Source organism: Lethenteron reissneri, chromosome 36 (genome assembly GCF_015708825.2).
Source record: "Lethenteron reissneri isolate LAM-NWPU_2019-01 chromosome 36, ASM1570882v1, whole genome shotgun sequence".
NCBI classification, from domain to species: domain Eukaryota; kingdom Metazoa; phylum Chordata; class Hyperoartia; order Petromyzontiformes; family Petromyzontidae; genus Lethenteron; species Lethenteron reissneri.
In genome coordinates, this window is record NC_083814.1 from 929,656 (window position 1) to 942,096 (window position 12,441).

General features: G+C 43.6%; 1 protein-coding gene across 1 annotated transcript in view; it reads right to left on the bottom strand.

Moving 5' to 3' along the window:
• LOC133351094 (GRB10-interacting GYF protein 2-like) overlaps positions 1-10,664 on the bottom strand; it is a 99,604-nt gene extending 88,940 nt beyond the window's left edge. The window contains 5 exon segments of the mRNA XM_061566026.1: positions 2,527-2,638; positions 3,826-3,921; positions 8,404-8,533; positions 10,572-10,616; positions 10,618-10,664. Coding sequence (XP_061422010.1) covers positions 2,527-2,638; positions 3,826-3,921; positions 8,404-8,533; positions 10,572-10,616; positions 10,618-10,649 — 415 coding nt within the window. The 5' untranslated portion in view covers positions 10,650-10,664.
• Between the last annotated feature and the right edge of the window lie 1,777 nt (positions 10,665-12,441).

Here is a 12,441-nt window from a genome sequence, read left to right on the forward strand (position 1 = left end):
GGGGACAGCGCCGTGTGGTGACTGTGTGTAATACCAGCACTAGCGGGGACAGCGCCGTGTGGTGACTGTGTGTAATACCAGCACTAGCGGGGCTTGGCGAGCACTGGGATAGTGCGGGCACCACGCACAGCGTGTGGTGGGGGCTCCCCCGAGGGGGAGGGGGTGAGTGTCAGCCCAGGGGCAGGGTTGTCCTGGGCCGTGGCACTCTGGTTGACCCCGTAGACACGTGATCCGGAATGTCCACACAGGGGGCCCCAGGTGGAGGGGCTAGTGGGTAATCACGTGTCCGGAGAGAGCTCTTGAGAAGGATCGAGAAGGAACGAGAATGCTCGAGAAGGCGGGCGGGGCCGAGGTCAGGGCGACCCCGACCGTAGGGGGATATAAGGCGGGTTCCTGAGAGGGACCGGGGTCGCTGCATTCTACAAGCTGGAAGCTCAACATCTACAAGCGGGAAGCTCTACGTCTCAAGCTGAAGCTCTCTGTCCTACGAGGCAACCACGTGCTCGGAGACCCGATTTGTTCATGAAGCCATCCAGATATATAAACGCAGACACAATTTCAACCGAGAAGATGGGTACCACCTGAGCAATCATTGGAAGGATGTTATTAACCAGGTAAAGTCATGACTGGCTGTGATGCTTCCATCGTACCTGCCTATGTTAGCAGTTATTTCCGACTCTCCGAGTTACATTACTTTGTTAAATGCCTTTACATTAACAGGCTAAATGTCTCACTAACATAGCTGCTGCTCCCTTGTCCTCGATGCGGCGGTGGCGCTCGTTGTTTAATAGGCTGAATGTCTCTCATTAACACAGCCGCTGCTGCGGGAGCCATCTCACATTGACATGCTAATCTATAATCTCGAGCAATACAATGGCTTCTTCTGCACCGTAACCGTGGGGTTAAATTAACAGATTGACATGTTAATCTCTAGCAACACAATAGCGAGGTATACCTAGCTCTGCGATCTTACATTTACTTGCAAATTCCATCTCTAGCCCCGCCAACTTACCCTTGGGTGATACCCATCTCAAACCTATATAACCTTTGGCTGCAGTCGCTCTCTCGCTATATTTTCTTCCTGCCTCGGCAGTCCGCATGCTGTATTTTTTCACCTGAAGACGATTGGTTGTGTTGGGATCGAAACGTCGTGATTGTTTATTATTTTATAATTTTTCTATCTATGTGACTTTACCAAAAGACCCAAAGAGTATGGTCTGTTAAGGCTATATGGTGAATCTTTGTCTGTATTTGTGTGCGTCTCTGTGTCGGTCTCCATGCCTCTCTGCGTTTCTGTTTCCGTGTGCATCTCCATGTCTGCATGTGCATTTCTTCGTGTCTGTGTCTCCCAGTCTGTGAGTGTCTCCTTGTCTGTTTCAGCATCTCTGTGTATGTCTCTTCCTGTTTGTGTCTCCGTGAGAGTACTCCTGTCTGTTTTGTCTCAATTAAAGTGCCGCCCGTGATAACAGCACACTTTTGTAAAATAAATCGCGGATAACCCCCTGGTACTAGCAGCATGAATCCTCTCATCCACAAAAAAGTGAGTATTCCGAAATAGCATCACTAAAATAAATAGTAAAATTGCAGATAATATAAACAGGGGCCACGAATACGAGTTTCCCCAAACCCTACAGCTGCCGCAGACAATCCGAGTAGTGGTTAATAGGGCCGCGGCTAATTGGAGTTCTCTTGTATAAAATATTTTATTATTATTTTATACTAGATATATCTATGTTGCTGAGCAGAATTTTGCTAAGTTTTATCACTTGTTTACAAGGGGTTTGAATTGTAGACAACCCTAAAGTGGATCAAAAGTGGACGCAAAGGAGGTTCACCCAAAGGACCAACCAAGGTTATGGATCCTTTAAATACAAGGGAATAAAACATCCTTCCGAAGCTGGAGAGGACGAAGGGGTGTGAAGCCCCTTTCCAATATAAGACAGGGTTTTAACATCTGTGCCCTCGACGTGATGAAAGCCGGAGCTGTGTTGCCGAGGAGGGAAATCACAAGATGAAAGGGCTTACAACGGACAAGACTGTTGCTGGAACAGCATCCAAGGGCAGAAAAGTGGGTGAAAAGAGGAAGACGACCACAGAGATGGAGCAACAAGATCCGTGAATGTGCAGTAGGTAGATGAACAGTAGCAGCAGTAGACCGTGAGAGATGGCTACGGTGTGTGGGGAGGCGTTCAACCAGCGGTGGAAATAGAATGGCTGATGGCGACGATGATTACTGAATGGAGCCGAAAATTAACAAAGCAACTTGAAAAGTTCCTAGCCAGCAAGTACTGGTGGTTTCATAACAGCTGGAAGTTGGTGATACGGTGGTAGTGTTATACCTTCAAACAAAGAAGTGTCGACCAACTTTGAGAGTGGTAAAGAAATTGTGGCAAAGGATGACCAAATTCCAAATGCCAGGTGATGAAGAGCAGAAGTTAACCCCATGCCTCAGTGGCAGGTGCCTAAGAGTAGAACGTGGGGGTATGGGGGGTTACCATGCCATGGTGGTTTCATGCGCCCACTGACCTCTGCCCCGAGTGACGCCCCGACCTCTCGGAGCCCCTGCTACCACGGGCCCTCCTCCCCTCCCCATGAGCCTCAGCACCGCCGCACTGTTCACCGACATGGAGAAATTTCTCTACGGTGGGAGACACGACGTGTCAAAGTGTTAGTCGTTCCTGCGAGGATCAAACAACCCTCACGTCAACAACGCAATTGGCGCAGACAATAGATGGTTCGTTCAAAAGCATCAGTGGGGCCGGCAGGGCAAGCCAACTCGGCACGCTGAGCACTTCGTAGCAGAGGCTGTTTCGTGTTCAGTTTGCTTTATGTAATCAGTTGAATAAAGAGACCAAGATAAGTCTAATCTGCAAGGGCATCCTGGGTCACCAAAATTACTAAAGCAAAAATGAAGTAAATATCAATCAGGGCAATAACAACCAAATCAAAATTAAAGCATTTGAAATATATCCTAGTTTGTTTAAATATAAGTACTATAGTCAACCTATATGTTTAATATTGATGTAGCTTAGTTGTGTAATTTGTTCTGAAACAAATCTGGAAGTAATCTGCCCGAGCCGATTTGTGATTTATATGTGTAATATTAACTCTTCATGTCATATCGTGCTTCTGATTTAATTTTTGGTCTTATTGCTATACTTTGTTGCTGTACTTTGTTTTGTTGGTTTAGCTGTAATCATTTTTTGGGGACCCAGGTCATTCTTCCAAAGGAGACTCACCTTGGTCTCTTGAGTTCTCACCTGGTTAAACAAGATAACATTCAACTTGAGCAAAAACCATCACTATGCTGTTAATTTCGAGGTTTTAATCTACCAACACAAGAGCGTTGCCTAAGGTATGTGGGTTGCCCTTGTGGAACCAAGTGCGTGCAATGGTTTCAGTTGTTATATTACACAAATGGTCGTGCGAGTTGGTCCAAGTGCCTTAAGTATACAATAGCTGATGGATGAGGACTTGTATAAGCCCACAAGGGGAGAAGGCAATCCTTGCCGTAGGGTGCAGCTTGAAATTAAATGCATCTTATAATCAGACAAAAGAGCCAAGCGGGGAGGCAGAAAGGTCTCACTTATAACCACATTCAGCGTGATATATTGCACTATTGGCACCAAGTCACAAGACAATAAATCGATGTCACATCAGTGTGACCGAGATGACCACTCTATGAAAGCGCACGGCAGGCAAGACTATACATGTCACCAGTGTCAGGAGGCTTTGCCTCCACGTGAGAAACGTCTCTCTTCTAGGACTCGCAACCCCATGCACTTGTATTTGTGAATGACTGATCCGCGATATAAAGATTCTTACTTGCTCTTCCTCTGTGAACGGCACCAAAGCAAGTGGCAGCAGGGGCTCCTCATTAAGAATGGGCAGAAACTCCTTGTCCATCAAATCCTCTGGAACCTGTATGCACAGCAAGCAAATAAGGAAAGGCAATACATGTTTACATTTTCATCATTCATTAAAATCATGAACGTATATTAATAATAATCATTCTATGTATATAGCGCTTTCATCAAGGATCTCAAAGTGCTGTACAGGACACAGCAGCAGCAGACACTCGGGATAAAATTCTTATATTGTAAATACATTTTAATAATCCATTTACTAAATGAACTAAAAGTTAAAAAGCGGAAGCATATAAATAGGTTTTAAGACACATTTTTTAAATATCCAGACTCTGATGTCTCGTGGAAGAGCGTTTCATAGCATGAGGGCCTACAAGGGAAAAATATCGGTCACCCATAGACCGAAGCCTCCACCTGGGAATGCAGAGAAGATCTGCATTCCCAAATTTTAGGGACCTTGAGAGGATATATGGGTGCAGCATGTCAATGACAAAGGCTGGGACAAGATGGTTCACCGCTTTGTAAGTTAAACATAGGATTTTAAACTAAATTCTATGTGAAACTGGAAGCCAGTTCAGGGAGGCCAACACGGTGCAATATGATGTGAAGGTGTTCTGGTTAACACGCTCACAACGCATTCTGAACATGCTGCAAATTGATCAGCACTTTCTTAGCCACGCCAGGGAGTAATAAGACATCGCAATAGTCAATGAAAGATGAGATGAAGGCATGGAGCAGCTTTTCTGCATCTGCGCCCGAGAGAAGGGATCAGATACGGACGAAATTTCAAATATGGAAGAATGAAGTCTTTGTGATCTTTTTGATATGAGCCTTGAAGGACCAATGTGGGATCACAGATGACACCTAGATTTGTGACTTCCTGTGCTGGACTGATTACATGACCGCCAATCGTGTGTAATACCGTTCAATTCGTTTTTTTGCAAACAACTTTTGATGGAAGTCAGTGCCGAAGTGAGCATGGAGGCAAATAAAGCGACTCCATAATTACAGTAGTTCATCATGGCATGACGACTCATTGGCACATTCGAGTAGAACTTATCAACATTACAACACGTAGAGCATGACTGTACGAGCTGTGCGTGTGTTGTATATGGTGGTATGGGGAGTGGTAGTGTAGCGGTTAGGGCGCTGCGCTACCAACTCAGCGACCCGAGTTCGTTTCCCACTCACGGCCAACACCAGTGAAATAGTTGTGGGCATGTCCTAGGTCGACTCAGCCTAAAATTAGCACTTCGTGTTGTGTGAAAACATTGCTACTCGGGATACAAAAGTAGCCGGGCATGGTGCTGGCCACCCACCTGCTCGTTTGACGTACTGGCCTTCATAGGTACTCACTAACAGCATTTGTCGTAAAAGTATGTTATAGTTACAGTGAGGGAAAAAAGTATTTGATCCCCTGCAGATTTTGTACGTTTGCCCACTGACAAAAAAATGATCAGTCTATAATTTTAATGATAGGTTTATTTGAACAGTGAGAGACAGAATAACAAAAAAAATCCTGAAAAATGCATGTCAAAAATGTTATAAATTGATTTGCATTTTAATGAGGGAAATAAGTATTTGACCCCTCTGCAAAACATGACTTAGTACTTGGTGGCAAAACCCTTGTTGGCAATCACAGAGGTCAGGCGTTTCTTGTAGTTGGCCACCAGGTTTGCACACATCTCAGGAGGGATTTTGTCCCACTCCTCTTTGCAGATCTTCTCCAAGTCATTAAGGTTTCGAGGCTGACGTTTGGCAACTCGAACCTTCAGCTCCCTCCACAGATTTTCTCGTTACCTGTATAAAAGACACCTGGGAGCCAGAAATCTTTATGATTGAGAGGGGGTCAAATACTTATTTCCCTCATTAAAATGCAAATCAATTTATAACATTTTTGACATGCATTTTTCTAGATTTTGTTGTTGTTATTCTGTCTCTCACTGTTCAAATACCATTAAAATTATAGACTGATCATTTCTTTGTCACTGTATACAGGGGATCTTTATCTTTTGTCTATGTTGAAAATGTGTTTGTGTATGGAGGAGTGTTTTGTGTTTGCTGTGTATCATTGGGTATGTGGTCCTCAGAGACTCTGGCTGATGGGAAGAAGTGTTCCGGCTAGTTGAGAGAAATCGGCAGGCCCATTCCCACCGTCTAAAATATCCCACATCCGAGAATATGGAGGCTTACCACAGCCTTCCCTAAGAGAAAGCTGTGCATTGCTGGAAGCATGATTGGTGGTTACGGGTTGCTGAGGAGATGGAAACTGCCCGAGTAGGGTGTGATCACAAATCACTCTTTAATTCCATCAAAAAAGTAAATTTCAACACCACACCTAATACCACCACTAAAGAAATGAACAGTGATCCATTCTCTATCCCCCACAAACAGGTATGCAGATTTGCTGAGCATTTATGAGGATGAAGGGGAAACCCCTCAGCTCAGACAACACCACAGGGAAAGGTGGGGTTTACCCTGCTGGGGCTAACCGTGCCTCAAATATTGGAAGAATTATCCACTCCCTTTGAGTGGCTGGCTGATGTGCCATCTGTTGCTGAAGTCTGAATTGCAATCCACAACCTGAAACCAAAGCAAAGGACCAGGCAGAGATGACTTCTCAAACGAACTGCTGAGGGAGGGTGGCATTTGTGTGCACAGGCAATCCTGGTCTGCTGGATGGGTTCCGCAAGATTGATGGAATTTCTGTTTAGGCTATATGGGGACTTCGATTTAAAGCTTTCGTGACTGCAGAGATTCATCTTCTTGGTTCTTTCGGTAAAGTCACGTAGAAGGGAAGTAATAAAATAATAAAAATAAAACATAATAAAACAATTCTCACGACGTTTCGGCCACAACGCAAGCAGCCGTCCTCAGGTGAAAACCAGGTCTGTCGAGGCGACAGCGTCTGAATGAAACAGCACACGTGCTTGGAGCATATATATAAGCTGGGTTGAAAGGGGGGAAAAGGGCGCCTTGACAAAAGAATATGCATATCAAGAGGAATTTAGCATATTTATGGGAAATGCAGGTATGTGATTAGTACTACTTATGCCCGTGCATTATTCAGGATTAGCAGCATCAAAGGGAGGGGATATGGGAAATGCAGGTATGTGAATAGTACTACTTATGCCCGTGCATTATGCAGGATTAGCAGCATCAAAGGGAGGGGATAGGGGTAGCATTAATAAAGGGAAGGAGTGTTAATAGTATGTAGCTGCAGTAACTAAAACCACCACGTAAACAACCATTTCGGATCTTAACTGATTGTGTTCATGTTTACGGTGACTTTCAGACCGCGTTCCACTCACTGGCATTGTATTTTCCGCACGGAATGGATTCTTTGCTCCGCTGCAAGTTTCCCCTCAATACTCACCCATTGACATATTTCGTTGCTTCCTCTTAGTATCTTTCACACGACGGTCAATGGTACAGTGTATAATAACAAATAGTATAACATTTATATGCTTAATACAATGTACAAAGTAATATATAGTATCGTAATTGTATAGTCAATATACAGCAGTGTGATATACATTAGGGTGGGTAGAATAAAACATAGTGTATGGTAATACAGTATATAATTTAATGTTGGGTTTGTCTATGGCAGTATATAGTACGGTGTAGACTCGTGTGATGTAAGAGAATAAAGTTTAGATGGAAGCATATTATATATTTTTTACGACGTAGAATTGTAATGTATTACTTACTGGTAGTAACTCAGCTTATTGTAGAGTGTATTTAGTATACTGATGATACTATGTAGTTTATTCTTTAGTTGTTTACGTGGTGGTTTTAGTTACTGCAGCTACATACTATTAACACTCCTTCCCTTTATTAATGCTACCCCTATCCCCTCCCTTTGATGCTGCTAATCCTGCATAATGCACGGGCATAAGTAGTACTATTCACATACCTGCATTTCCCATATCCCCTCCCTTTGATGCTGCTAATCCTGCATAATGCACGGGCATAAGTATTACTAATCACATACCTGCATTTCCCATATCCCTTCCCTTTGATGCTGCTAATCCTGCATAATGCACGGGCATAAGTAGTCGTAATCACATACCTGCATTTCCCATAAATATGCTAAATTCCTCTTGATATGCATATTCTTTTGTCAAGGCGCCCTTTTCCCCCCTTCCAACCCAGCTTATATATAGGCTCCAAACACGTGTGCTGTTTCATTCAGACGCTGTCGCCTCGACAGACCTGGTTTTCACCTGATGACGGCTGCTTGCGTTGTGGCCGAAACGTCGTGAGAATTGTTTTATTATGTTTTATTTTTATTATTTTATTACTTCCCTTCTACGTGACTTTACCGAAAGAACCAATAAGATATATGGGGACTCTTTGTCTTTTGTGTTGTGTATATGTGTTCATGTATGATGTGTGTTTTTGCGTGTACTTTTGGTCCAGTTTGGATAGTTACATTAACCCTTCAATGGAGCTACAACCTAGCTGAATATTTAGTTCCGGAAGAGAAAATTTACATTGCAGAGCAATACTGATACAGAAGACCATTGTAACATACCTTGTGTTCCTTGATGTAAAGTGCAAGCATTTCTTCTCGGCCATACCGATGGTCAGCTAGCTTGTACTTAGGTAAGGCCGGTGAAGGAGGAGGGGAGGTGACACTCCCACCACTTGACAAAGTACGCAGCCTGTGAGAAAAGGGACCATCAGTGTTGATGTAGAGACTCGTGCAATGAACGTTTAACCATAACATGGCTACGATATATATGGCTGTTATGGAAAGCAAAAATTACCCAGGGGACTCAGCGGTAGAGCGAGCAGCTCTCAATCGGAAGGTTGTGAGTTCAAATCCTGATTTGGGGTTAACTCAGCCCATCATCCTTCCAGGGTGCACAACATAATTACTACTTTGTGGAGATGTTAACAGTGGTTGTCATAGTATGAAAAATAAGAAAAGATTGTATCCTTTCTGGCAAGAGTAAAACCTATTCTTATTTTTCATACTTTGATACTGGCAAAAAAGGTCCTATGGGTATAATTGCACAACCCGAGCTATAAATTATTTGAAACTTGTATTGTATTTGTAATGTTCACCTATTGGCATTCCCTGGTCTGACATTGGTGAGACAAGGCCATAAAGAAGGCTGTCTCTGGTGTAATCCAATCAGTTTCAAAAGACAATGCATATATTATCAGAGCATGCAGACTTGATTGAACATCTTACCACGTCCTGTTTTATTGCCAGACCGGGTAAAACCTATTCTAATTTTTCATCCTTTGATACTGGCAAAAAAGGTCCTCTCGATATAATTGCTCAACCCGAGCTATAAATGCTTTGATAGTTGTGTTGTGTGGTTGACCATGACACCACTGGAGACTTGTAGATCCACACGGAGACGGAGCATCATGTAAGGGCTTGCGCCAGTTGTTTTATTAAACACTCTTCTTCACACACGACTCTGCTTACACTCTGAGTACAGCCCGCTCACTGCCTACACTCCACACCCGACGCCTGCACCCGTTAGGGGGCGCGTCAGAACTCTGGCCTGCACGTGAACTATCTCACATTATTCTAACCCCCCGGCACGGATTCCCCTCGTCTGCCCCGGGCGGGGGCTCGCCCATCACCGCCCGGCGATGAGGTGGGGCTCTAACCCTCTAGCCTTCCTTCGGCAGCGGCTGGGCTGTTCCCACTGCAGGCACATGTTCCCATCTCTAATTAGCTGCACTCTACACCTCAGGGGAAGGGTACTAGGAATTTCTAGCACTTACACAGGCTGCTCTATCCTTGCGCTAATTTCCCCCTACCCTGGTTCCAACTTCCATCTTCACACGATCACGGACTCCTACAACGACTTGGAACACGTCACGGGTCCCAACCTAAATACCCCAGGGGGGCATGACGTCACCGTTCTGCCCGCCGTGCATGACGTCACTCTCTTACGTCATCGCACCGAAGGGTGAGCGTGACGTAACATCATTAACTACTACTCTACACTTGTATTTGTAATGTTTGCCTATTGGCGTTCTCTGGTCTGACATTGGTGAGACAAGGCCATAAAGAAGACTGTCTCTGATGTTAGCCAATCAGTTTCAAAAGACAATGCATATATTATCAGAGCATGCAGACTTGATACCTTGAAAAAGGTATATATTTGGTGTTTCAACATCTTACCATGTCCTGTTTTATTGCCAGACAGGGTAAAACCTATTCTCATTTTACATACTTTGATACTTGCAAAAAAGATCCCATAGATAGTGGTTGTCATATGGACAGACTCGCTGTAGAACTGAGAAATTTCCACCACTGGTTCAGGACTGTAGATTGGAGACCAGCACCGCCTTGATGCTAATTTAGAGACCTGCACCGTAGATTGGAGACCAGCACTGCCTTATACTAATTTGGAGACCAGCACCGCCTTCACGCTAATTTGAATATAAATTACATTAACTTTCTAAAGCGAATTTTACACACATATTCAAGCTGAAAGCATGTGAAAACTCCATCAAAAAAATAAGGTATGAAAGCTTATTCATGGGCAACTAAATTCATCTTTATTCATATCAAGAGTCAAAAATCACAGCAATCTTAATTTTTAAACCAAATGAAAACAATTAACCTGGCTGGATACACAGATAAATGTGTAACATTTTTTAAATGTAAAAAAATGTACTTGCATCTTGATCTCTATCACCCAATAAACGAGTTCACAGAACAGTGCTCACCATTCTGGTCCAAAATTGAGTGTTTGGGTTTCCGCAGCCATCGCTTGTGTTATCTGAGGACAGAATACACATTTCCATATGTAAACAACAAATACAAATTCCTATATTCGGGTTAACTCAAGTTTAGTTTTACTTTTAAATGCTATTAGGAGCAATATTTTCTCCATGGTTACGTCTCAATTACTTTTGAGAGGTTTACATGTCAGCACTCATTGCCAAATGTTACTGCCCGACTGGGGGCTCGACATTACGTCATGAAACCAAACAACAATTCAAATCTCTCACAGAGCAGCGTGGCACTTTGTGGAGAGAGAACAGGAACATGGAAATCAATCTCAGATAGCTGTCTCTGAGATCCCTTTACGTTACCTCTGTTCCACACAGTAGGGGGAAACCCTTTTCCACCGACACAGATAAATGTTTGGCACATGACAGTAAGATATTTTTTACTTTCATAGCTGGCATTTCTCCAGAATATATACAGATGCCAATTATTGTGAGGGTTCTTTTCAGTCACTGGTAACCGGTGTAATTATAAGCAGCTACCTGAATTTTCAACCAGGACCTCGATGCTGCCAGCTTAGCATTCTGACCTCTGAGAGACACCTGACCATCAATGGCTTAGCATTTTTTATTACTGTACTGGCAACAACCATTGGCAGAGAATAAAGACGAGCTGGAAAGCCAATCAACTTCAGGGAACATCGGCTTCATTGGGAGATTCGACTGTACAAATAATTGCACACACAAATACAGCAAATACACATTCGCAAACTGATGTAAACATCAGGCGTTAAAGTATTTTGTTAGCAGTATAAGGCAGTCCTCGACTTACAAATATCCAAGTTACAAAAACCCACACTTACTAACCAACTTCCATGAAACATATTTTTTTAAAATTACTTTAAACACTAACTCGCACTTGCAAACTGAACCGTGGAACTATTTTGTTCAGTGGAGTGATCCTCCGCAAGATGTAATGAGTCTGGCTCACGCTGGGAGCGTTTGTGTGTGTGCACGCACGTGTTAAAGTAAGTGTGCGTGTGTTTGTGAAAGTCTGTGTGTGTGAAAGTGAGTATCTGTATGTGAAAGTGTGTGTGTGGACGTGCACGTGTGTGCGTGCGCGCGTTGCCCTCGTGTGTGTGTGTGGGGAGCACAAGTGCAATGTGCGCTACGAACCCGGCAAACAAGAGTTTCATTTCCGCTCATGACAAACACCAATGACGATTATCTGCATGGGTCCTAGGCCTCCTCTAGTTCGACTCAGCATCAAATGAGAACCTGGTTCAGTGTGTAAACGTCGCCACTGGGGAGTCAATGGTGGTCAATGGTGGCCGGGCAGTGTTGCCCACTAACCCTCTCGTGTGTCGTGCCTGCCTTCAAAGGCGCTGGCTCTCCAACAATCTGTTAAGGCTATATGGGAGACCATTGTCGTTGGAGTGTGTCTGTGTGAGTGCGTATTCCCTGTCTGTCCGTGTGCCTTTGTCTGTTGTGTCTATGTGTGTGTGCATGCGTGCGTGCCCTGTATGTGTGCAATTTTGGTGACTCATTGTGCCCCTTCTGACAAGCAAGCCAGCATTAGGACGCAAGGTAAGTGAAGATAAAACGCATTTTTTCCCTATTTGTTACCTTATTTTGTTTTATTTAATACAGTATTTTTTACAGTGTTGCATGCAAATGTACAATATTTCTTCTCATGAGTTCAACAATGCTTCCATGTTGAACCATAACACATTTCAGAACACTGACCTATAGACATTTAAATAGTAATTTTTGGGTTACGAATGATGAACCGTTCTACTTACAAACGGTTCCCAGGAACTGATTGTGTTCGTAAGTAGACGACCGACTGTATAACTCCATCATAAAC